A 23,633-nucleotide genomic window follows, 5' to 3' on the forward strand; every position below is an offset into this window, starting at 1 on the left:
CAGTAACAAAAAACATATTTGACTAACCCTGTTGAACAAGTACATATTTCTAACCCATACCCTTGGTTTATATTGTAAATAAGGCAAACAGTGTTGAAATGTATCATTTTAATAAGTGCTGAATAAATGTATTAAATGATATTTTACAGAATTCTGTGAGAAGAAACTGATGACGAATAGAGATTGGTGGAGGTCAACATGACGGCAGTAGCAGCAGACTTTGACAACATTGAAATCCAGCATCAGTACACTGATGTAAACAACCGTTGGGAAGCAGATGACTGGGATAATGAGAACAGTTCTGCGCGACTGTTTGAGAGATCTCGTATTAAGGCCCTAGCAGGTATGGAGCTCTTATTTTTGTTTTGATCTTAGTTTATGTGTCTGAGCAGTTTATAAGGGATATGTTATGACTTCTTCCAATATCTAGTGTGAATATGCTGAGGCTATTTGTCATTGGTGGTCTATATGCAAATAATTTGAAATCACATCTCAACTTAAATAATGAACATATGGAATTGCTGTTATTGACGTCTAGTGAGCATGACATGTATAGAGTCCTGTCTGTTCCAGTGTAGCACTATATGGAAGGTGTTTAATTTCACCAAGTCATCTAGTGAACCTTAGGAGTATGGATTAAAAATTATTCTGGTGTGGCAACTAAGGATGTGCGGGAAGAGACTAAACAAAAGATAATACAAAAACTGAGAAAATGAAAGCTTTGTTATATGGATATTGATAGTAAGATATACATGGTTAAAATATTTTGGTCCCTTTAGTCTTGTACACTGGTCAGACATATTTTTATCAAACAGGAGAAGTTGCGGATAGCATTTAATAAAGAGCTGAAGGATTTTATCTGGGAGGAGAAGATAGCAAGAGTCAAGTGGGATAAGCTTATTCTTCCAGTAGAACAGGGCAGATTGGGATTACCCGAGTTGAAGGGGTATTTCAGAGCAACACAGTTAAGGCTCGTATACATAGCACAAGCAGAAAACTATAATTCACAGTTGAAAGAGATGATGAAGAAACGAGGGAAGCTCAAGTAACAGGGATAGACTGGGGTTTTGGATGCAGATCTATAAGGAGAACAACAATAATCATACAGAATATTATACTCATAAAGTAGCAGAAAGTATTCTAACAACTAAGCCAACATGGGAATGAAGAAAGGAGATTCTGCCGATAGAGATGACTGCAATTAGGTGTTCAGACAATAGGCAAGAGGGGTGAGAATTATTGGAGAAAACTGGCAAAGAAACCAAGGTATTGGGAACAAATAATTAGAGCGGGAAAGACAACAGAATGGGACAAGGCCAAGAATTTATTTGGGCTGCAGGCTAGAGTTTGCCTTCCCGATCAAGGACTGACAGAGTACAGGCAAACAGAAAGAAATAGGAGGATCCAAATTAAATGCCAGCATTGGTAGAGTTTTTTAGTACAGTCTAGACCAGAAACTGCTGTTAAAAAGGGATAATTAGTAGAACATATAAAATTTTGCACACCTATAAGAATCAATCCGAGGAGGTTAGAAAGGACTGGGAAGAGTGACTGGATAGGCAATTTTTGAAGAAACAGTGGGGGCTATATGTACAACTCCCAGATATGCAACAAAGTTTAGAGAATTTGGGATCTTTGCTTGGAAGTGTTAACATAGGAATTTTTACACCCCCAAGTAGGCTCCAAAGAATTTTTCCTCGGGTAGATAGCAAACATTAGAGGTGTGTTGGGGAAGAAAGACTTAATTGGGAACATATTTTTGGGGGAGTGTAATGAGTTGGCAGACTTTGAAAATTCCCTGTGAACTACTCTGTCAGAGTTGATAGGTGGGCAAGTTGGTATAATTAACTAAATTATTTTTTTGAGCTATGATACAGAATTGGAATCACCTAGACATGTTAACGCCTTGTGAAATCTAATTATGCTGGCTGCCAAAAAAGCAGTTACTAGAAAATGGAAATCACAGTGTAAAACAACTGTACTAGAAGTGGTGAATATAGTAACGGAGATAAAACAACTGGAAATGGGGTCTTTAGAAAAGGGTAGGAGCAAATTACATAGAAAATATGGGAATTGTGGGAACAATACAGGCAGAATAATGTTTTGGAGGAGGAATGAGATTTAAAAAAAAGGCAGTATTTGAATGAGCTATGTAATGTTTTACTGACAATGACTGGATAGAGTATAAGTGATGAATAACATTTGCAACTAAAAATATGTCACTGTGGTTTGTTTTCATTTATATAAATGTATGATTGCCTATATCATAGGTGATAATTTAATAAAGAAGTTTCTTGTTTCACACACACACACACACACACACACACACACACACACACACACACACACACACACACACACACACACACATGACTACAGCTTATATTTACAGTATTCCAAATGAAATGTGTTTGGTGACAGTTTTAAGCGTTAATTTTTTTTTCTATTTATCAGAATTGACTTTTTATACATATTTTTGCTTTGGGAACAATGCTGCCTGTGGAAGGGCAAATTTTTTTGTAGGTTGATTTCCTTTCTCTGCTTAATAGTGCAGAGAAAATGGCATCTGTATCTTTTTTTTTTTTTTTTACCTGTAGCTATAATCATAAAGACATAGATTTCTATTTTATTTTGCTTTGCAGCTGGACCTCTTTCTGTGGGTAATACTTGATTTACAAGTGGCACATATTTATGAATGACCAGTCATTGTTCATCTACCCCCAACCCTTTTTTTCCATTTTTCTGCACATGAGGTCAGGGTGTCACTTCAGCAGTGCCATTCATTTAGAGCCAAGGTTCATACCACCTGGTGGCTAGTCTTGTTCATATTTTGAGAATTTTAATGAGCTTTCATTGTGAAATTACTTGGTAAATAAAGGCTATTGTGATCTTTATCTGAATCACTCTGAAGTAATAATCACCCTAAATCCAGTTTTGACTCCATATGTGTAGAAAACTGCCATCCTGTCTAACATTGATATCAAGATCCATGCCAGTGTCCCTGTGGATAGACTTAAAAAGATTGTCCATATCATCATTTCACCTTTTCAGTCTGGGTTTGTGCCTTACAGACGGAAAAAGGTAATATAGGTCCATAGCCTCTAGATATTGTATTTTTTTAAACTATCATAAATAATGCAGCTGTAGAAAAGGCCATACTACCCGACACCCTTTCTTTTTCAAATGTCTCCACATATGAAGGTTTGGACTCAAGTTCTCTCACTGGGTTTCTGTTGGTTATCAAACGATTTTTGACTCAGTTTGTTACTCATTTTGGATTATAGAATATTAATTAAACTTACTTCTGAACCCCTACGAACTTAAATGGGTTGAAAGTCTGGCACTTAGCACAGACAAGACACATGCATCAGACACAAATATCTGATAATGACAAATATACACATGCATAACTGCAACACCCACAGAGATACCTTACTAAAAGGATACAGTGCTTAAACAACTTGTCCTACATAGACTGAGTCAAAGCCCTGTCACTATACTCTGCTCCTATAGACTGCTAAGAGTTGACCTGTGTCTGGCATACAAGGCATCCTTCGACCCATTACTGACGGATTTATTGCATATCAGCAGGTCAGATGACATCACATGGCATGAAATGCTTAGTTTAGGGATCTAAGCCTCTTCCGCAACCTCAACAGAATGGTTTGGAAGGACAGGTGCATTTCGCAGAGGATACAACTGTTATGGAACAGACTCCCCATCTACATAAAACAGAGTTCATCCCATGCCTCAGGATGTCTCAGTACATCAGATCATGTTAAGACTGAAAATGTCCTGTTTGGTTACAGCACTGCAGCACAATTGTATTCTCGAAAATAAGCTTGCATTACAGCATTCAAATGTTTACATTTTGGAGACTAAAAAAATAAAAAACGTAGTGCTCATTTTAAGCTAATGTAAGGAAAGAATAAAGCACTTTTAGATGTAACATATTTTTAGTTGTTTGCAGAATACATACAGAAGTGCGAGAGGAAGTTGTATTAAGTGCTGGTATTATAGCAGATAGCTAGGGGTTAGTAACTTGCTTCAGGATTTAATCTTCTCTTTGCCTCCCAAACACCAGGCTGTTTATGCATTCTGTTAATGATTTGCTGAATCCCGTGATAATATTTGACATTCCTGAACTCGAAACAAAATTTCTCAAATATGTGAGACAAATTACGAAAGCTGAACTCTGGAATGTGCTGAGAAGCTGAGCACAGTGTATGGGGTATCTGCTTTTGAGACTGAGCTCATAATGGATATTGCACCTTTTCATAGGAAGCTGCTGTGATGGAATAGGCAGTGTTATTATTTAGTGACCTGTGTGTGTGTGTGTGTGTGTGTGTGTGTGTGTGTGTGTGTGTGTGTGTGTTGGAAATAAATTGCCGTTAAAATTATAATGCCACCAGCATAAACTGTTCCCTGCATTTCCAAAAATAAATTAAATAAACAAACATCCAAGCTAAACCCTGCACACTGGCAACATATGTTAGTGTAGTACTGTCATGTACATGGTCCTGGGTTCAAATAAAGCATATTCCATAAAATGTGTGAAATACTCCCTACATTTTCTGCAAAAGTATTCCTGTGCAGTATGTCCCACAGATCACTTCCTGTGTGGTAGATAATCTGCCAAGGATAAGTACATTTTGTTAGGAAGTATTTTTAATTAATTTTAAATATTATCTCTGTATTGCCCTCTAATGTCATTTAATGTGTCATTTTGTGTTTGTAGTTAATAATATCACATGGCACATATGCAGCTGTGTTTTCAATAAAGCATGTTAATGACAGTCCAATGCCATTGTTGTCTGCCTCAATCCCTGCATCCTGTGATGACTGGTTGTATGGTATGTCAGACCCAGTTCCCCATTCGTGTCTGTATCAGAATCTCGAAGAGGCATTTCAGTGAAAGGAAAGAAATTGCTTGGCCTTCCATTTTAGTTTTCTGTTTTCACTACTGTAGTGGGATCTCGGAGTTGGTATACTTAGTTGGGGGGTGTGGAGGGCGAAGACCCCCCCCCCCCCACACTTTGTTTTGTTTGAAGTGGTGTGTTTGTGGTTTGAGGGCAAGCGATTTCTTTCCCAGGGAAAGAAATCGCTGTTTAGTGCATTCGTTCAATATGTGTCAATGAAGAGGCGTTCGCTGAAACACCTCTTTGAGATTTTAATATAGAACCCCCCCCCCCATCCATATGGTCTCTGTTTCATATACCTGTGGTTGGCAGTATAGAATTTATACAGCCAGAATTGACCTCTCAGATAAAATGTTACATTTCTTTTGTTATACTTGGATGAATGCGTTTTGGTATATAACTTGTACACAAGACCTACTTAGATGTTCAGATCTGCAGCAGGGAAAATACATGTGTTACATGGTGACTCTAGGCAACCGTTTCTGTAAATGTTTTCAGAAAAGCATGTCTCCTGAGTGAGTTTTAGATTGTAGAAGCCAAAAATAGGAGGGATCCTGTAAAAGGTAAATGCAGTGTGTGTGACATTTGCTGATAGCTTGAACATCATGACCTCATACAGACAGCTGGCATATATGATGTACCTGATGTTGCATGTCCCAGCCTTGAGATCTAATATTTTATTTATTTATTTTATTTTATTGTATTTATTTTTCATTTGTTGACTGGGTTAGTCCATCTGGGCAGATTCCCCTTTTTAATGGAGACCCGAGGATAAAAGCTCCAATATATATATATATATATATATATATACAAATACATATATATATATATATATATATATATATCTATGTTGTCTTTCGGCTTTTCCCGGTTAGGGGTCGCCACAGCGGAACTCTGGTCCGCTAATGATTGGCAGTAGATTTTCACGAACGCCGAGGTGCCTGCTCGACGTTCAACCTTCAATGAAGGCACGCCCATTTACGCATGTCTTTCGAATGCCTACCCAACCGCGGGGAGGACATGCAGACTCCACACAGAAGGCACTCCCATATATATATATATATATATATAGGTATATATATATATATATATATATATATATATATATATATATATATATATATATATATATAGGTATATATATATAGATATATATATATATATATATATATATATATATATATATATAAAGTAAAAGATAAAGTATAACAAAAAAAGGACATAGATTTATATTCCACCCTAAATTAATATATAGGACTAACAAATATATAGTATGAAGTACAATATTCTGCTAGAGACCTGTTATTTCTCTATGTTTGTATAGAACTTTCAGGTAACACCCTTTAACCCACACATATTACCACTCTAGCATACAAAGCTGTATCGATTAGTTCCTCAACAAGCACTTTTCTCAATTTCTAACTGTTCTTTCATGCATTCGGTCTTATTATGGACCTCTTAACCCAAAGTTGGTTTTCTCATCACAAACTGATTTTCCTTCCTTTTAATCTAGAGTATGTATTATAGAGTAAACATCATTTAAATATTACTACATTGATTACCTGACTGTTTTATCTCTCTCAAATCTCTTGCTGTGTTTTTCCTGGTATTTGTCACCATATCTTTTACATCATCTAAGCAGTCTGTGATTGAGACATGACAGTGACTAGGAGAATGATACCCAAGTAGAAGACATTTAAAACCTTAATAAAACATAGTAATTGAGCTCCATATTCTGATCACATTACTCTAGATACAGGGCCAGTAAAAATTCTTGATACTAGTTTGACTTCCAAGTTTTTGTTGCGGGTGTGAGCTGTCCTTTATAGATGACCAGCATCAGACAGAAAATTTTACTTCAAGTTTGAAAAGAGTTCATAATCTCATAGGTAAGTACTAGGCTATCTGCTTTCTGCAGCCATTTTAAGCTTGGATAATCTCCCACAGAGGTGAGAATCTAGACTGTTTTGTGTCTGTGAGGTAAACACCTTAACAATTATGCCAACCCACAGCCCTCCTAAGTACTTAACATAGTTATTCTGTCAGGTGTAACATCTTTATAAGATGACCACTAATTAAAAAAAGTCGAAGTCTGAAGATAAAACTGAGACAGTCTTGCCAGAGATGATCAAAGAAAGCAGGGAATCCAGGTAGTCCATTGTAAGTGAAAAGAGATGCAGGGCTACCAAAAATGTTTTTGTTTGTCTGAGGTATAATATCATGGGGACATACAATGCTCTGTGGGGTGAAGTAACCTTAGCTAGAAAATTATATCAGTCTAGTGTGACAGTGGCTGACCATTTTGAGGTATAACAAATTAGAAAAACATTAATGCAAGGAAATTAGCACCTCAGAGACATCAAGATTGGCCTGAATGTATGCATAAAGACTTAAAAAGTAAACATTCATGGGCATTCAGAAGTCATGTAGCTGGAACAGTGGTATGCCCTTAAGAAGTTGTTTGCATATATCCTATGGGCCTTCACTGCAGGAGGTTTAAAGGATTACACAGTGAAGACTCTAGCTGAGTTGGGTCTTCATTATAGTTTTACTGAATGGTTTGTCTGTATGACCTTTTTACCCTTTGCTTTGGAAAAAAAAGTATCTTTTTTTGTATAGGGTGTGTTGATCTTTTTGTCATCAAACCCTGTCCCTTGTCACACTGCTGTTTTTCCTGGGTTAAGAACATGTTTAGTGCTTGAAGCTCTTTTTTTCGTGGACCTCTTTACATAGGTTGTGAAGCAGCATCAGCACCCTATATAGTACTAGCTTTTTGTCCTTAATTGTTCCTCAGTGCAGGGCTTCGTCACCAGATATGGGATTTGGACCTTGCTGAGGCCACACCCAAAGTATAAGTATGTTCTACTGCTCACTTAGCTTGGAAGCAAGTTTTATAGCTGGTCTCTGGCAGAACGTGGTTATTTTCTAGCTAGTGGTATGACTGGGGGAGGTCTTGCATCCCATCCTGATATGGATAAAGTCTGAGGGGGATACCAGGAAGTGACTTACTTGCTCTGCTGGTTTTTTTCCCAGTAGAGGGTATGGGTTCTTGTATTGTCTTTGTGAGTTGGTGGAGGCTAGCAACCTGGCAAGGTTCAGAGCTTAATTTAGAAAGGAAGCGAGAGAACAAATGCAATGACTGCTGCGTGTGCAGTTTGCACCTCATAGATTTCATAGATATTCCAAAGCTTCATAGTCTTATGATCATTCATGCCTTGCCACTGCCATACCTCATGCCACATCTTTGTTCTTCAGGAGGGCTATTCCAGTTAATCCTGAATTTGTGGCTGTCCTTCCAGTCATATAGGTTATGTTTAAGGAAAAATAATGAGTCGCACTGTTTAATATGCAGATGAAGTTTATTCCTGAGGTTTGGGAAACACCGGGTTGTAAACCTGTACCTCCCCATGTTTTATTTATCTGTTGGTAAAGACTTTGGTCCCTGGTTGTAGTGTTTCTGCTGATATTGGACTTGCAGAGATTCAGAAGGTCCAGGACAACTGAGTCTCTAATGGGGTGGTAAGTGAGACAGAGATTTCCCCTTGAAGTGCTATAAGACACTGCATAAAGGGATAGATCTTCCAACCTTTCTTGGCAACTCAGGGACTTTTTAGGCCTGTGATCTTTTTGGTTACTAACCTTTGAGGTCTTTCTAACTGCTTGATATGTATAGTGAGCTACATCCAAATGGGCGCTTTGTACTCAGCTGGTCTGATCAATGATGAGCGTAAGGAGGGATTTACCTTTTTTGACCTTTATAATATTCCTTTTGGAAGTTTGTTTTGCTAAATTAAAGGATTCCCTGGCAACAGTTTTCACATGATTGTCAAAAGAGAGGGGACTATCAGTTCAAGTTCCTAGGTCACTGACTTTGTTTTCATTTTGTAGTGATATATTCTCTATACAATATGATGGGAGGGATTGTTTACCAAAAGTGATGTTATCACACTTTTTTGCATTTAACTTTAGCCCATTGTTAATGCACCGAGAGTTTACAAGGGAGTGTTCATTCTGGAGGGTTTAGGTGTCAGATGGTGACTTTACAGCAACTCCCCAATTTGCAGTTGTTTGAAAACTTTGTTAGTCAGAGGTCTTGGCTCACTGCTTTGAGATCTGAGAAGTAAATGTGCTGAAAAAGAATGGTCCCAGCACAGCTGCTCAATTTTCGTGCTCTCTGATGAGGCACCTGCAACTCGCACTATATGGGTTCTGTCTTTCAGCCCATTTGCTGTCCATTTCCCACATATGGGTTGATTTTTAAAGCATTTAGCTTCTACATAATATCAGCATAAGGAATGGTTTTAAAGGCCTTGGTCAGATCAAAATGCACCATGTATACTGCATAGCCCCCATCTGCAGCCTGATTGACTCTTTTTTGAAGAATGTTACCAGATTTGGTGGACAGGATCTACTCTTCACAAAGCCAAACTTTTTTATATTAAGTCTAATAAAATTTGTTAACTTGTATTATGAGGTCAGTTGTAATATGTTCCATAACTTTATTGACATTTGTTGACTGGGAGAGTCTACTGGGTTGGGAGCCCATTTTCAGTGGAGACCCAGGGAGAAAAGCTCCAAAAATAAAACGCATACATCTGTAATGTTATACAAAGAAATTCAAGTTATAAATTCAAAAAAATTGAAAGTACATTTGCAGAAAGACTATATTGGAATTAAAGAGCTAGTGTGCAAAAAAAAATTGGACTGGAGGTCCACAATGTGCAGAACAAAATTCAACTGTAGAAAATTAATATAGGAAACTATAGCAAAAGGTCTATTACAAGAAGTGTGAAAGGAGTAGTAGTAGTTAGAAGTTAGAGTAAAAAAGTAGTAAGTTACTAGGACAGAGACATAGCTGCTAGTCAAGGTGGTTTAGCCATGAGTTTGCAAGGGCAGGTAAGATAGTTGAGATAGTGAATTTTAAGTTCAGATTTTGAGAGAGTCCACTTGAGTGATAGAGAAGGGCAGAGCATTCCATAATTTGGCGATATAGGAATAAAGGCTTTGTCCAGCTCGTTCATTGGGTATGGTTACACATTGAAGCTGTTTGTTTGTAGAACGTAGATTCCAGATTCGGGAGTATGTTTGAATGATAGTTTGCAGAGTGGGGCACTGTTCTGGGTTGTAAATTAATTTATAGGTAAGAACTAGTTGGGTGAAATTTAGGTATTGGGGAAATTCAAACCAAGTGACTTCATTTATGGCCAGGCTGTTGTGTGTGCAATTAGACGTTTTAGATGCAAATTTTGCAGTTTTATAGTAGCATGACTGTTGTTTGTTCATAAGTGAAGTGTGTAGGTTGGTGAAAACGTAGCTACCATACAGGAAGAAAAGGAGGAACATAATATGGTCAAGTTTTATCCAAGTAGGCTTTGGTCTCAACTTTGCAGATGAGACTTGAGGCTTGTAAGGCTGTACAATCCATAATAATAATTATTGTAATAGTAATATAATAATAAGAGGAGTGTAATTGCCCAGGTTGATTGTAAGGGCACCATTGTGGAGGGACATCACTACTGCAGTGTGCTACTTATCAGGAACAAAACCAGTAGCTAAATTTAGGTTAAACAGTTTGAGTGCATCTGCAAGGGAATGTTTAATACTGTTAAATAAGCAATCAATTCTATTGTCAGGTCTCATGGAAGAAGTGTTTTTGATCTCTGTTGGCACTTTCAACAAATGATCTGAGAGATAATTGGGGGGGTAAGGGATTTAGATATTTCAGAGCTTTGGATAGAAATATTGGGTAGAAATTGGTATTACAAATGTCTTTTGCGAGGCCGTTGGTAATGTCTATTGGATCAGAACAGGTGGAGACATTACGAAAGTTCAGAGCAATAAACTTACTGGGATACTTAGGTCTGTAAGGACTGCCAGCTCCATGCAATTTTTTTTTAATTGGTATGGAATTCTCTAGTTTATAGTGTATCAAGGTCAGAGAAGGAGCAGTCATGAGTGAATTTTGATATTTTGTCAGACCAGGTGAGGCTGTCACGTTTGTAGCTCTTAAATTCATTGGGGTTTGCTGTAGGACCTTTTGGGAGTTTAAAGGAGAGGATCACATGGTTGTGGCCAGACTTCACTGAAAAATGAGATACCATGGGAGTAGTGCAAGTAGCAGCCATACTTGTAAAAAAAGTCAAACAGAAGTACAATAAATATAAATGGGATGGGGAAAGACCAAGAGTAGTAGATCTTAAAGAAAAGGGGGGTCTAGGTGTATACCTTCTAGGCAGTGTACAGTTTTGTATACTATCAAATGTGCTACATTTAGCAGATATTGAGTATGGGGCCGATATTGAGTATAGGACAGACTAGAAGCAAATGGTCTGGGCCAAAGAGCCACAGTGGTGAGAGGGAAGGGATACAATAATGACCCAGACTGAAACAAAAGAAGAGTTGGGTCTAACATGGACTAGAAAAGTCCAGAAGATATTTAGTAGGGTATAGAAAGCATGTCATGGGAAAATGAACTGAAAGAGCAATTTTAATTGGGGTACTGGTAAGAAGACGAGAGAGAAAATAAAAGATGATTTGGTACTGGACCCAAATAACAAAAGGAGATACCTTGAAAACCTGGAGGGAAATAAGAGGAATATGACCTGGGTAGTGGGTTAAAAAGGGAAAATCAAGGCGTTAAAAGTAGGTGGAGTAAGATAAGGAGGACCCTAAGGGAAGGTGAGATGTTGTGGTATGTCCTATAAGAACTAGAGGTTAGGAGAACAGTAGGAAGATGGATAAAAAGACAGCTAAGAATAGAGTAAGTCTGTCTGACAGTGAGTCACATCAAAGATCAAGAAAAGCAAAAGACTATTGGAACAAAGATTAGGAGCAACAATTGAGAAAGAGGGATTGAATAAAACTGTATTTCTTCCATGATATGTAACCAACGCATATAGATGTAAGATATTTAGATAGAATTGCCTGCACAGGAATTTTTATACTGAAGACAAGTTAAGCAAAATGTTTACAGGCATAAATGGGATAGGTTGTAGATGCAAGGAAGTGAGAGGGTCTTGGATTCATGAGTTTTGGAGATGCAGGAAGCTAAAATATTTTAGGGCTGATACAGAGACAATATTGAGATAAAGATCTCCAGTAATAGAAAAGAATGCAGTAATTATTCATATTGAGATGCAAACATACCATCTCAAAGGGGATGAACTAAATAGAATTGACAATGTACAGAAAAAAGCAATAACAAGGAAATGCAAGAGAGAAAAAAACAAAGCAAGGAAATGGGAGGGAGTGGAACATTCAATGAGAGAGAAGTGATAGAAATGATAGAAAACTAATGGAGGAGGAAGGCAGGAAAAAAGCAGGGGAAGGCAAGTAAAATGTACATAATCTGTTGTCAATGGATAAGGGATAATACAATGTAAAGTAAAATAAGTAATGTAAAATAAGTAATGCAGGATCATAGGATAGCATCAGAATAAGAGAAGCAGAGTAGAAAATGTAACAGGAGAAATGGAGCTATAAAAGGTAATGGTGAGAGAATTTAATACTAGAAGTAGTAAAGCAGAAGGAGATGCAATCAAGGGGAGTGTACATATTTAAGCTAACACAGTTTGTGTTGGTGTAAAGAGGCACACAGTAGTAGCAGAAACGTACGACCTATTGGGATTGTCTATAAGATGAATATTGAGTATTTTAAAGAGATGAAAAGAAATGTAACGTCTGGCAGTAGCCAAGACCTGGATATATAAAGTGAAACAACTTGAAGATGGACCTACGGCAAAAAGGTTTGTTGCCAATAGAATCAGTGGGCACCATGCATTAGGACTCCCAGAGATGTGAATATTCTTAATGTTTTAAATTATTTCCTCAAGTAGGTTTTATCAGCTACTAAAGAGAATGTTTTGTTTATTAAGTGTAGGACATTTGGGGCATATCCTACATTGATGGTATAGATGTCTCAGTTTATTGAAAGGTAGTTAGTTGCCCAAAATAGTGGAGTTTTTGCTAATTGGGAGATAGGAACAGTGGAGAATCTTGCATGCATATCAGGGGACAAAGAATGTAGTCTGTAACAAGCTGATGGCTGATGATTGAGCCTAGCTAATGGTGATCTGTACCTCAGTGAGTGCAGTTTGTGGGTCCCTGCAGAGCGTCCTGGATCTGTAACAGGCTGTTAGTTGATGATTCTGTCTATCTAATGTGATCTGTACCTCAGTGAGTGCAGTTTGTGGGTCCCTGCAGAGCTTCCTGGAGGTAATATGTTTTGGACAAATAGGAACTCCATCATAGTTGCCATTGGGTTTGAAGGCATCATCATCATCATCTTTCGGCTTTTCCTGTTAGGGGTCGCCACAGCGGATCATCTCTTTCCATTTCTTCCTATCCTCTGCATCTTGCTCTGTCACACCAACCGCCTGCATGTCCTCTCTCACCACGTCCATAAACCTTATCTTAGGTCTTCCTCTTTTCCTCTTACCTGGCAGCTGCATCCTTAGCATCCTTTTCCCAATATACCCATCATCCCTCCTCAGCACATGTCCAAACCAGCGCAAACTTGTCTCTCTTGCTTTGTCTCCAAACTGTCCAACATGAGCTGACCCTCTAATGTACTGATTCCTAATGCTATCCATACTAGTCACACCGAGTGCAAATCTTAACATCTTTAACTCTGGCACATCCAGCTCTGACTCCTGCCTTTTTGTCAATGCCACTGTCTCCAACCCATATAACATAGCTGGTCTCACTACCCTCTTGTAAACCTTCCCTTTCACTCTTACTGGTACCCGTCTGTCACAAATCACTCCTGACACTCTTCTCCACCCATTCCACCCTGCCTGTACTCTCTTCTTCACCTCTCTTCCACATTCACCATTACTCTGAACTGTTGATCCCAAATACTTAAACTTGTCCACCTTTACCAACTCTACTCCCTGCATCCTCACCATTCCTCTACCCTCCCTCTCATTTACACACACATATTCTGTATTAGCCCTGCTGACCTTCATTCCTCTGCTCTCTAGAGCATATCTCCACCTCTCCAGAGTCTCCTCAACCTGATTCCTACTCTCACTACAGATCACAATGTCATCTGCAAACATCATTGTCCACGGGACCTCCTGTCTGATCTCATCTGTCAACCTGTCCATCACCACTGCAAATAAGAAAGGACTTAGAGCTGATCCTTGATGTAATCCCACCTCAAATGGATCTGTCACTCCCACTGCAGTCCTCACCACTGTCACACTACCCTCGTACATATCCTGTACAACTCTTACATACTTCTCTGCCTCTCCCGACTTCCTCATACAATGCCACAACTCTTCTCTAGGCACCCTGTCATATGCTTTCTCCAAGTCTACAAAGACACAATGCAACTCCTTCTGACCTTCTCTGTATTTCTCCAATAACACTCTCAGAGCAAACATTGCATCTGTAGTGCTCTTGCCTGGCATGAAACCGTACTGCTGATCACTAATCATCACCTCCCTTCTTAACCTAGCTTCTACTACTCTTTCCCATAACTTCAAGCTGTGACTGATCAATTTTATCCCTCTGTAGTTACTGCAGCTCTGCACATCACCCTTATTCTTAAAGATAGGTACCAAAACACTTTTTCTCCACTCCTCAGGCATCCTCTGACTTTCCAAAATTTCATTAAACAATCTAGTTAAAAATTCCACTGCCATTTCTCCTAAGCGCCTCCATGCTTCCATTGGGATGTCATCTGGGCCAACAGCCTTTCCATTCTTCATCCTCTTCATAGCTGTCCTTACTTCCTCCTTGCTAATCTGTTTCACTTCCTGATTCACTATCCCCACATCATCCAGCCTTCACTCTCTCTCATTCTCTTCATTCGTCAGCCTCTCAAAATACTCTTTCCATCTACTCAACACACTCTCCTCTCTTGTGAGTACCTTTCCCAAGGCATGAAAAGCATAAAACCCCAGTACAGAGGGAGTGTTGTGTTTATATTTGGACTTAGTCTGTAACTACGCAGATGTGGATGTCTTCCAAATGCAGGTGTGCCTCAAGATCAGGCAGTCTATTGTTTAGACTTCTGGCATTGAAGAGAGACACCTTAATGTGATCAGATTTTTGATTTAATGTGATCATTTACTTTGGTTCTTACCTTTTGATATGTGTATGGCTGGGGCAAGCATGGATCTTAAGGGTATCCTAATTGGTGTGGCTGTCATACCATCAGTACATGCCCTGCTGTGTCCCCCCCACCCCCAAAACTCCTTGGTATTGTCATGAGGACTGGTATGCAATGAGGATGTGCTGATGTACTGCTTATCTGTCCCCACTGTAATGCCTGCTTAGACTTTGCCCCCCCCCCCATACATGCCCCCAGCCTCCACCAGGGATTGTTGTGTGGGAAAGTCCTGGGAATAGCCCTCCCTAGGATGAGAATACCCATTGCTCCCTGCCATTCCATTAGTCACCCGAGCCGCTAATTGAACCCATGTCAGCTGGGCTGTAGTCGAGGCTTGATTCCATTACACCAGTACAACGGCTGTATTTCACTAAGTGAAATACAGTAGGCAAGCCTGATTCAAAAACGAAGTAGAATCGTTCTGCGTTTATTGGCATTTGGCAATGTTTTGATTTTATTGTGGACGAACATGTCTGTGCTTTGAGTGTGTCTTTATCTTTACCACTGGACCTTTTATCTTTTGAATGAAACCTAATCGACAAAAGGATTGAAGCAGATTATGAATCTTCTGATCAGGATTCTATTTCTGATTCTTCTGATGATCTGGATTTGCCCTTATATACTTATGAAGATTGTGATGCAGAGGACTCCATTCCCTCTGCTTCCCCTCTTGAGGATTTTTCTTTTGGGGAAACCTTACATACTCTAAGGGAGCATTTCCACTGGGAAAGCCAGGATTTTTCTGATTCAAAAAAGAGGCTTAGGGATTTCCTTCTCCTACCTCAGCATAGGACTTTAGCTATTCCTCCTGTACTAGACATTGTTGATGATGCTTTTTCAGAATCTAGTTTGGCCCCTGATTCCTGCCTCCTGCACCCAGAAAACCTGACAGATTCTACAGGGTCCCTGAGTCCCACAGGTTCCTTTTTAAAAATCCTATTGTAGATCCAGAGACTATTTCACAGGGGCCCAAGGGCATTAAGGATTCTACTGCTAAAAATCCTACCCCTTCTGATAGAGACTCTAGGGCGCTGGATAGATGGAGTAAGAAGGTTTACACGTCTGCAGCCTTGGCCATTAGGGCTTTAAACTGCCAGTTTCATATGTTAAAGTATCAGCAACATGTTATTGGACTGCTTAAACAGAAAATGATGTTGATTCCTGACTCTGGAAAATAAAGAATTACAGGATTTAATGCATTCTGCTGAACAGGTTGGAAAACATACTTTGCAATGTGGTTTTGATTCATTAGAGGCGTCTTGCAGAGCTGCTGTTACTGGGTCTGTGCTCAGAAGGCATGCTTGGCTTAAGGAGCAATCTTTGCCTGATCATGTTAAAGCTAAATTGTTGGATGCTCCTTTAAATCAGGACCACCTGTTTGGCAACAAGGCTGAGGAAGTTCTTAAAAAGATGGAAGATAAAGCTAAATCTATGCAAACTGTTAAAGATTTTTTACAAGTTCAGCCGCCTAGATTTAGTAGGCACTGGCCCTCTAAGAATTGGTGCTTTCCAGCCCCTTCCAGGTCTTCTCAAGCCAAACCCAGACACAGCAAAAACCCCAGGTTTCAGTCCCAGGGGAGACACAGAACTAAGCAGTGGGGGGGGCCTCCACTTCCAAATCTGGGAATAAGACTCCCCCCTATGGTAAACGGTCTCAATGACTTCCTTTTAAAATTTCCAAGCACTTATCAACTGACTGCCCCTTTGGGGGGAAAGATTGCTCTTCGTGCAAAGAATTGGGAACTCATTACCCAGGACAAATGGGTTTTAAATATAGTATCCCAGGGATACAGATTTCACTTCCACACGTTGCCAACACCAAGCGGGTGGCCGGACCTACCCCCAAATCAGTGAGCAGAGGCCCAAAAACAAGTACTTTCTTAAGCATTGGGGCTATTCAACTGGCTACTCGAGACCTTTCTTGGTACCCAGAAAAGACAATTAATGGCGCCCTATCCTGGACCTGTCTACTCTAAACACCTTTTTGGAGATTCCAAAATTCAAGATGCTGAATCTTCACCAGTTACTTCCTATGCTAGGCAAAGATGCCTGGTTGGCAACACTAGATTTAATAGAAGCATACCTGCACATCCCAGTCAGGGAATCTTGCAGAAGATACCTACGCTTCAAAGCAGGCTACACGCACTATCAGTTCTCTGCACTGCCCTTTGGCTTATCTACTGCACCCAGGGTATTCAGAAAGTGCCTAGCTCCAGTTATTGCATTTTGCAGGCAAAGAAATATTCAAATATACCCATACCTGGATGATTGTCTAATTCAGGCAAAGCCAAGACATACTTTTAAATCATCTGGCCTTTGTACAAAGGGTTCTAACTTGTCTAGGGTACACCATAAATGAAAAGAAATCACACCTGATACCCTGTCAACAAATTATATTCCTGGGAGCAAGCTTGAATACAACTTCCCAGATGGCTTACCTCACCCCAGAGAAACAAATTCATTTGACAACCTACTTCAAACAAGTGGCCACAAAAACTCTGCTATCTGCAAGACAAATACTGCAAGCCTTGGGGTTCATGGCCTCCTGCATTCTTCTAATTCCATATGCAAGACTACATATGAGGAAACTACAGTGGTATCTAGAAAGCCTATGGTGTCATCATTCTCAAGACCTAGAAACAATGATTCCTATCATACTTTGCCTATGCCTAGAGTTCCTTTGGTGGGCAGAGGCCTGCCACCAAAACAAGGGACTACCTTTCACACCACCCCCTGCAGCCCAAGCCCTAACAACAGACGCATCAGACTATGCATGGGGGGCTCACCTGGCAGGGAAGTGATTTCAGGGCAAATGGAACCCAAGTCAAATGCACCTGTATATCAATCAAAAAGAAATGTTAGCTGTACAGAATGCTCTGACAGCCTTCAAGGACCACATTCTTCCAGGACAACTAATGGTAAAGACGGACAGCACCACTGTTATGTGGTACATAAACAAGCGGGAGGGGGTACACATTCTTACCACCTCTGCAGACTAGCCATGGCATTGTGGAACACAGCCTTGAGCTACTAAGTGCACCTACAAGCTCAATTCCTGCCAGGAAAATTAAATACACTGGCAGACGGACTAAGCAGAAGCCTCATGGACCCACATGAGTGGAAACTGGAACCAAGGATTTTCAACATGTTGACAAGCAAATGGGGGAGCCCATATATAGACTTGTTTGCCTCTTCCCAGAACTACCAATTGGACAAATTTTGCACAAGGAATCCCCACAAAACAACCCTGGAAAGTGGATGCTCTGTCCTTCAGCTGGAAAAACTGTCTATGCCTTCCCCCCTCTGCCTCTGCTCTCCAAAGTACTACTAAAAATCAAACAGGACAAACCATGGATGATTTTGATTTCTCCAGACTGGCCGTGCCAACACTGGTACCCCCTCCTGCGCAGTGTGTCATGGTTATCTCCATGGCACCTGCCTCAGACTCCTTCCCTGCAGTCTCAGCAGGAGAACCATATTCTGCACCCTCCGCTTCTAACACTGAATCTTGCAGCCTGGCTAATTACTTAATCTCTCCTTTTCCATCCCTCAGCAAACCTGTGATGGATATAATTTTAGAGGCAAGTTGATCTAGTACTAGAATATCTTATGCTGAAAAATGGAAAAGACTCTGTGCCTGGAACCAATCTCAAGGGATGAGCACAGCAGCACCCAATTTACCTCAGATTTTACGATACCTAACTGAGATGCTTCACAAGGGCCTGTCTTTTTCCTCCATTAAAATCCACGCCTCAGCCATTTCAGCTCATTATAACACAGAACCTCCCCTCTTCTCTCATCCACTGCTCAAGCAGTTAATCAGAGGGGCCAACAATTTGAGACCACCCAGGAGAGTTCCAACCCCAGCCTGGGACCTTAACTTTGTCTTGGAGAAACTCACTCTACCTCCTTTTGAGCCAGCTGCTACTGCAGACTTAAAATTTCTTTCTTGGAAAACAGCTTTCCTTTTAGCAATCACTTCATCTAGAAGGGTATCGGAATTACAGGCCCTTATGGTAGTGGAGCCTTTCATCATCTTTCATGCTGCGGACAGGGTGTCCCTCAGAACCAATCCATCCTTCATGCCCAAGGTGGTATCCAGTGTGGCTCTTAATCAGTCCATTCATTTACCAACCTTCTTTCCCAATCCACAGAATAAAGGGGAACGGATACTGCATTCCTTAGATGTGCACAGACAACTTACATTCTACTTGAACAGGACTAAACCTCAAAGGAAATCTGAACAACTGCTGGTGGCATTTGCTGCAGGGGCAGAGGGGAAGGCTATTTCAAAGCAAACTATTTCTAAATGGATAAGCCATTGCATTCATTTCTGCTATAAGCACCATGGAAAACCTATCCCCCAGGGGATCAGACCTCACTCCACCAGGGCTGCATCTACCTCTGCAGCCTTTCTCAGAGGCGTCCCTACCAGGGACATCCCAGAAGCTGCTACCTGGAGTTCTGTACATACTTTCACCAAGCATCATTTGCCAAATTTCTGTAATTCCAGAGCTGGCTTTGCCACTGCAGTCTTGCAGGACCTTATAGCTGGCCCTAATGCTATCTTATTCCTCCTCCCAACCATAGCTTTGGTAATCTACCCAAATGTGATGACTGCAACAGTGAAACACGAAGAACATAGTATAGTTGTGTACACTTACCATAAATGCAGATGTTCGAGTGTATTCACTGTTGCAGTCCTGGTTACCCTCCCTGCAGCCCCCTAACTTCTTTTGACTATACCTCTACTTTCCTTTACTATGCTTAAAAGCCTTTTTGGTGTATTTGTTTTTTTGTTGGAGCTATATCTTTGTACTTTTATATTTAATTGCTTCCCATTAGGGGGGCACCTGACATCTGGGGCAAGAAAAACTGATGTAATGGCATCGGCTGCATGTTTTGTACCCCTGACGATCTGACGTCGTGGAAGAAAGGACAGCAACTGACCCAGGACCCAAGACTCTGTTAATCAGGCTGACTGAGGGCTACCTGCAAGCAGATAACTCAAATGTAATGACTGCAACAGTGAATACACTCAAACATCTACATTTATGGTAAGTGTACACAACTGTATTTTCCTTTGCTGGGCAGATAAGATCCTTTTCATGAAAAAAACATACATTGTAACAATTGTTTGTTTAGTAACACCTTTTTAGGAAAGTTATTTTAAAGCTAGGAGTTTGCCTCTTAATGGACTGTCTCGAGACTGTATTGTATAAGAGCACTTTTTTTTCATGTCAGTTTGACTTGTTTAAATTGTATGAAAACCATTTTCTTCTGTGGAAGAATTGTTTAAAAATCACTTTTTTCACTTAAAAACACAGTAAAAGCACTTTATTTTACTATTCAGGGCTGGCAAAGTGTTTTAAAAACTACATTTTTACAATATTTTGCTGTTTGTTTTCCCTGGGAAGAAGGCACAATTTTCAGCTTGACCATGGAGCAAACTGTTGGTCCGTCTGAGCCACAAAAAGAAAAATATCAGCAAACAGCCTTTGCCACCACAGCAGGCTAGTAAATTGCCTCAACTGCTGGTGGGGTGACACTGTTGTGGCCATTTAGTTGTACCTCATGCCACTCGTCTTTTACCCCAAATCCCTCTGGTGTAGCACCTACAGCCACTATGAACTAGGGTTTATCACGTCTTCTGTGGCTGTTGGGGTCCCCTCAGTGAGCAAGGGACAGCCACTCTTGCTGGTCCTAGAAGAGAGAACGGTGAAGGCTTCCCTGTTTTGTCAGAATGTTGTGCCCATTCCTGGGGAAGCTGCTGATTCCATTAATAACACCATTGGCCCCATTTTTTTCCAACCAAAAAGAAACAAAAAACTAAATATGTATCCACTTCTACTCAAATTTCACTGGACAGGAGTAGTTTAATGGGTCTGGCTCAGGGGTTTAATTCAGGGTAGTGATCCTTCTTATAAAGTAGTTTCTGGTAAAAGAAAGAGGGTTACTTCTTTTCCTGAAGAGAATCAATATTCTGAATCGGGACAGAAGATGAAGGACCGATACAGTGTTTGCCCCAAAGACTCCCAATTTAGACTGAGGTTTCTCAGTCCCTCAGAAAACACTATGAACTCTTACAGAATGATTTTCCAGAACCTTCACCCATTCCTCCAGTTCTGTCAGCTTTGGATGATGTGTGTTGTTGTCTGCAATTTTCCTTGTAGTCAGCTAGCTGCCCCTAAAAAGGCAGATTGAATGTATCAAGTTCCTCAGTCTTTTATGTTTTTATACACTCTTCCCAAACCTGTCTGAATCAGAAAACTGAGGTGAAAACCCTGTATATGTCCCTTTTATCATTCTGTTCAGATTCAGAATCTTGAATCTGTTCAGCAAAGGAGGTATCCTTCTTTCTTTTACCAGAACTTACTTTAAAAGAATGATCAATAGCCAGAATTAAATCCTGAGCCAGACCCAGTAAACTACTCCTGTCTAAGGAAATGTCAGGAGTAGATGCAGGTTTAACTTTCCATTTCCTCTTGATAGGGAAGATGGGGGCCAGCAGTGTTAATGGCAGTAGCTGCTTCCACAGGGATGGGCACAACATTCTGAGAACAGGGAAGCCTTCCATGTTTCCTCTCTCAGGACTGACAAGAGTGGCTCTATCTTTCCTACACTGAGGTTCCTTTTTTCACAGATAAACACAGTAAAACTACTTTAAAGCAATTTGCCAGTCCCAAAAAGTAAAATAAATACAATTTCACCACAGAAAAAAAAAAATTTTTCATCACTTTAAGCAACTTTTAAACTGACAGGAAAAAGGAGCACTCCCATTTAAAAGTACAATACAGTCTCGTAACAGTCTGTTAAACTACAAACTCCTAGCTTTAAAATAACTTTCCTGAAGAGGAGAATATCAATAATAAACAAAATTATTAAATGGACACAAGCCGACCATCGATACTTGAAAGCCTCAGAGGACTGTACTCTTTGGTGGCAGTAAAGCTGTGAAGGGCTTGACACCCAAACTTGTCTTTTAGTTAGCTCAACTTGATCTGCTGACAGCTTGACCGTGTGGAAGGTGCCCTGAAGTTTAAGATGCTGGCTAGCTGTTGTATCCATGGCAGGATATAAAACATATATAGCCGAGGCTACTGCAGCAGTGATCAGTATGATAAACACCATCTACAGACACTTTCCAAGAAAACTTCTAATGCAGTGTGGTAGTGACTAAATAGACGACATGTCGTATTAGCAGGAAAGTTGTTAAGGAACCCTTCCTCATGGCATTTGTCTGACAAGTGTCTTAAGGTTACAAGTCAGTGGCAAAACTGCCCTGCTAAATGATCTGACCTGAACCTTCCAGTCACAAAATGTGGCTTCTAGAGCTGTTCAGTAGCTAGGATGTGTGGAATGTGCCCTTAAGCTTAGGAGGCTGGCCAGTTGTCAAATCCTGGTCAGGGTTTAACCCATACAGCTTAGGCTACTGCTCCTGCTAGTACTTACAATGGGAAGCGAACCTGGAATCTCTCTCCTCTTTCACTATACAAATCAGAATGATTCCATGGTCGTCCCAGAGTCTCTGTAGTGCTGGTAGCTCCTCCCAACACTTCAGCTGAGCTCCACTGACTATATTGGTGAAAGTCTGTTCAGAAGCAGAGCTGCAGCTGTGTCCAGAACATAATAGAGGGAAGAACAGTGGAAGACATCCTGGGATGTTCATGTACAATGTAGTGCTTGCAGAAGTCCTCCTTTCCCCCAAAATATCCGTTATCTAGTGCACTTGTAAAACAGTGCTACATAATCAAGGTAACAGCAGATAAAATGTAACACATCTTCAGAGAATAAGCAAAAGATCTGATGACCTTAAGGCGATGCTGCCGTAGAGTGGCGAGTTACATTCCAATAGTGGCTGAAAACATTCCAAAATACCCTTGCCTTCTCGTCTTATGTCTGTTGATCTGTTTCTCTCTCACACTAATTTTGATGTCATACGAAACTTATGAGGTAGCAAGGCTAACAAAAAGGGAAAAAGACTTTTAGCCCTTAAAGTTGCATATTAAAAAATTAAAACTTGGATATTTCTATGGTAACTTTTGCCCTTTACTAAAATGCTGCTAATACTTCTACACGTGAAATAAAACTGTACACTAACTTGTGTGCCTCCAGAAAAAGGCTGTTTATGTTAGAATAAATAGAAGGTGATGGTGGTAGAGGTGCCGGGGCGGGGGAGGTTGGGGTAGTCACAGAGCTGCTTACTTTAATAAGAAACAAATGACATTCAGAATCAATTTGTTTTGGTCTTCTTGTTATCGAGATGACCGGTTCTACCACAGCTGTTTTTTCTAACCCTTCAAACCATCTTCCCTCTAATGGGAAGCAGAACTACAGACTATTGTGTTCTCACTCACTGTTTTCCTCTGTCTGTCTCTCTCTCTCTGTCTCTCACACACACACACACACACACACACACACACACACACACACACACACACACACACACACACACACACCCCGAGTGTTACATTTCACCCAGCTATCACATGAACCATTAGATGTGCTGTTTATCTGGCCTGTATTCTTTCAACCCATCTGACATAGAAGCTCACACATTTTAGATGTAAACTGTCTTCTACTCCACTGTCTTTTTC

At 40.2% G+C, this 23,633-nt stretch overlaps 1 protein-coding gene across 1 annotated transcript in view; it reads left to right on the forward strand.

The window, feature by feature from the left end:
• Nucleotides 1–23,633, forward strand: part of SPTBN1 (spectrin beta, non-erythrocytic 1) — a 2,377,138-nt gene that overhangs the window by 431,751 nt on the left and 1,921,754 nt on the right. Inside the window, exon 2 of the mRNA XM_044055150.1 lies at nt 150–343. Within this exon, the coding sequence (XP_043911085.1) occupies nt 199–343 (145 nt within the window). The 5' untranslated portion in view covers nt 150–198. The remainder of the gene's footprint in view (nt 1–149; nt 344–23,633) is intronic.

Source organism: Protopterus annectens, chromosome 1.part2 (genome assembly GCF_019279795.1).
Source record: "Protopterus annectens isolate FY-2018-M chromosome 1.part2, PAN1.0, whole genome shotgun sequence".
Classification (NCBI taxonomy): Eukaryota; Metazoa; Chordata; order Ceratodontiformes; family Protopteridae; genus Protopterus; species Protopterus annectens.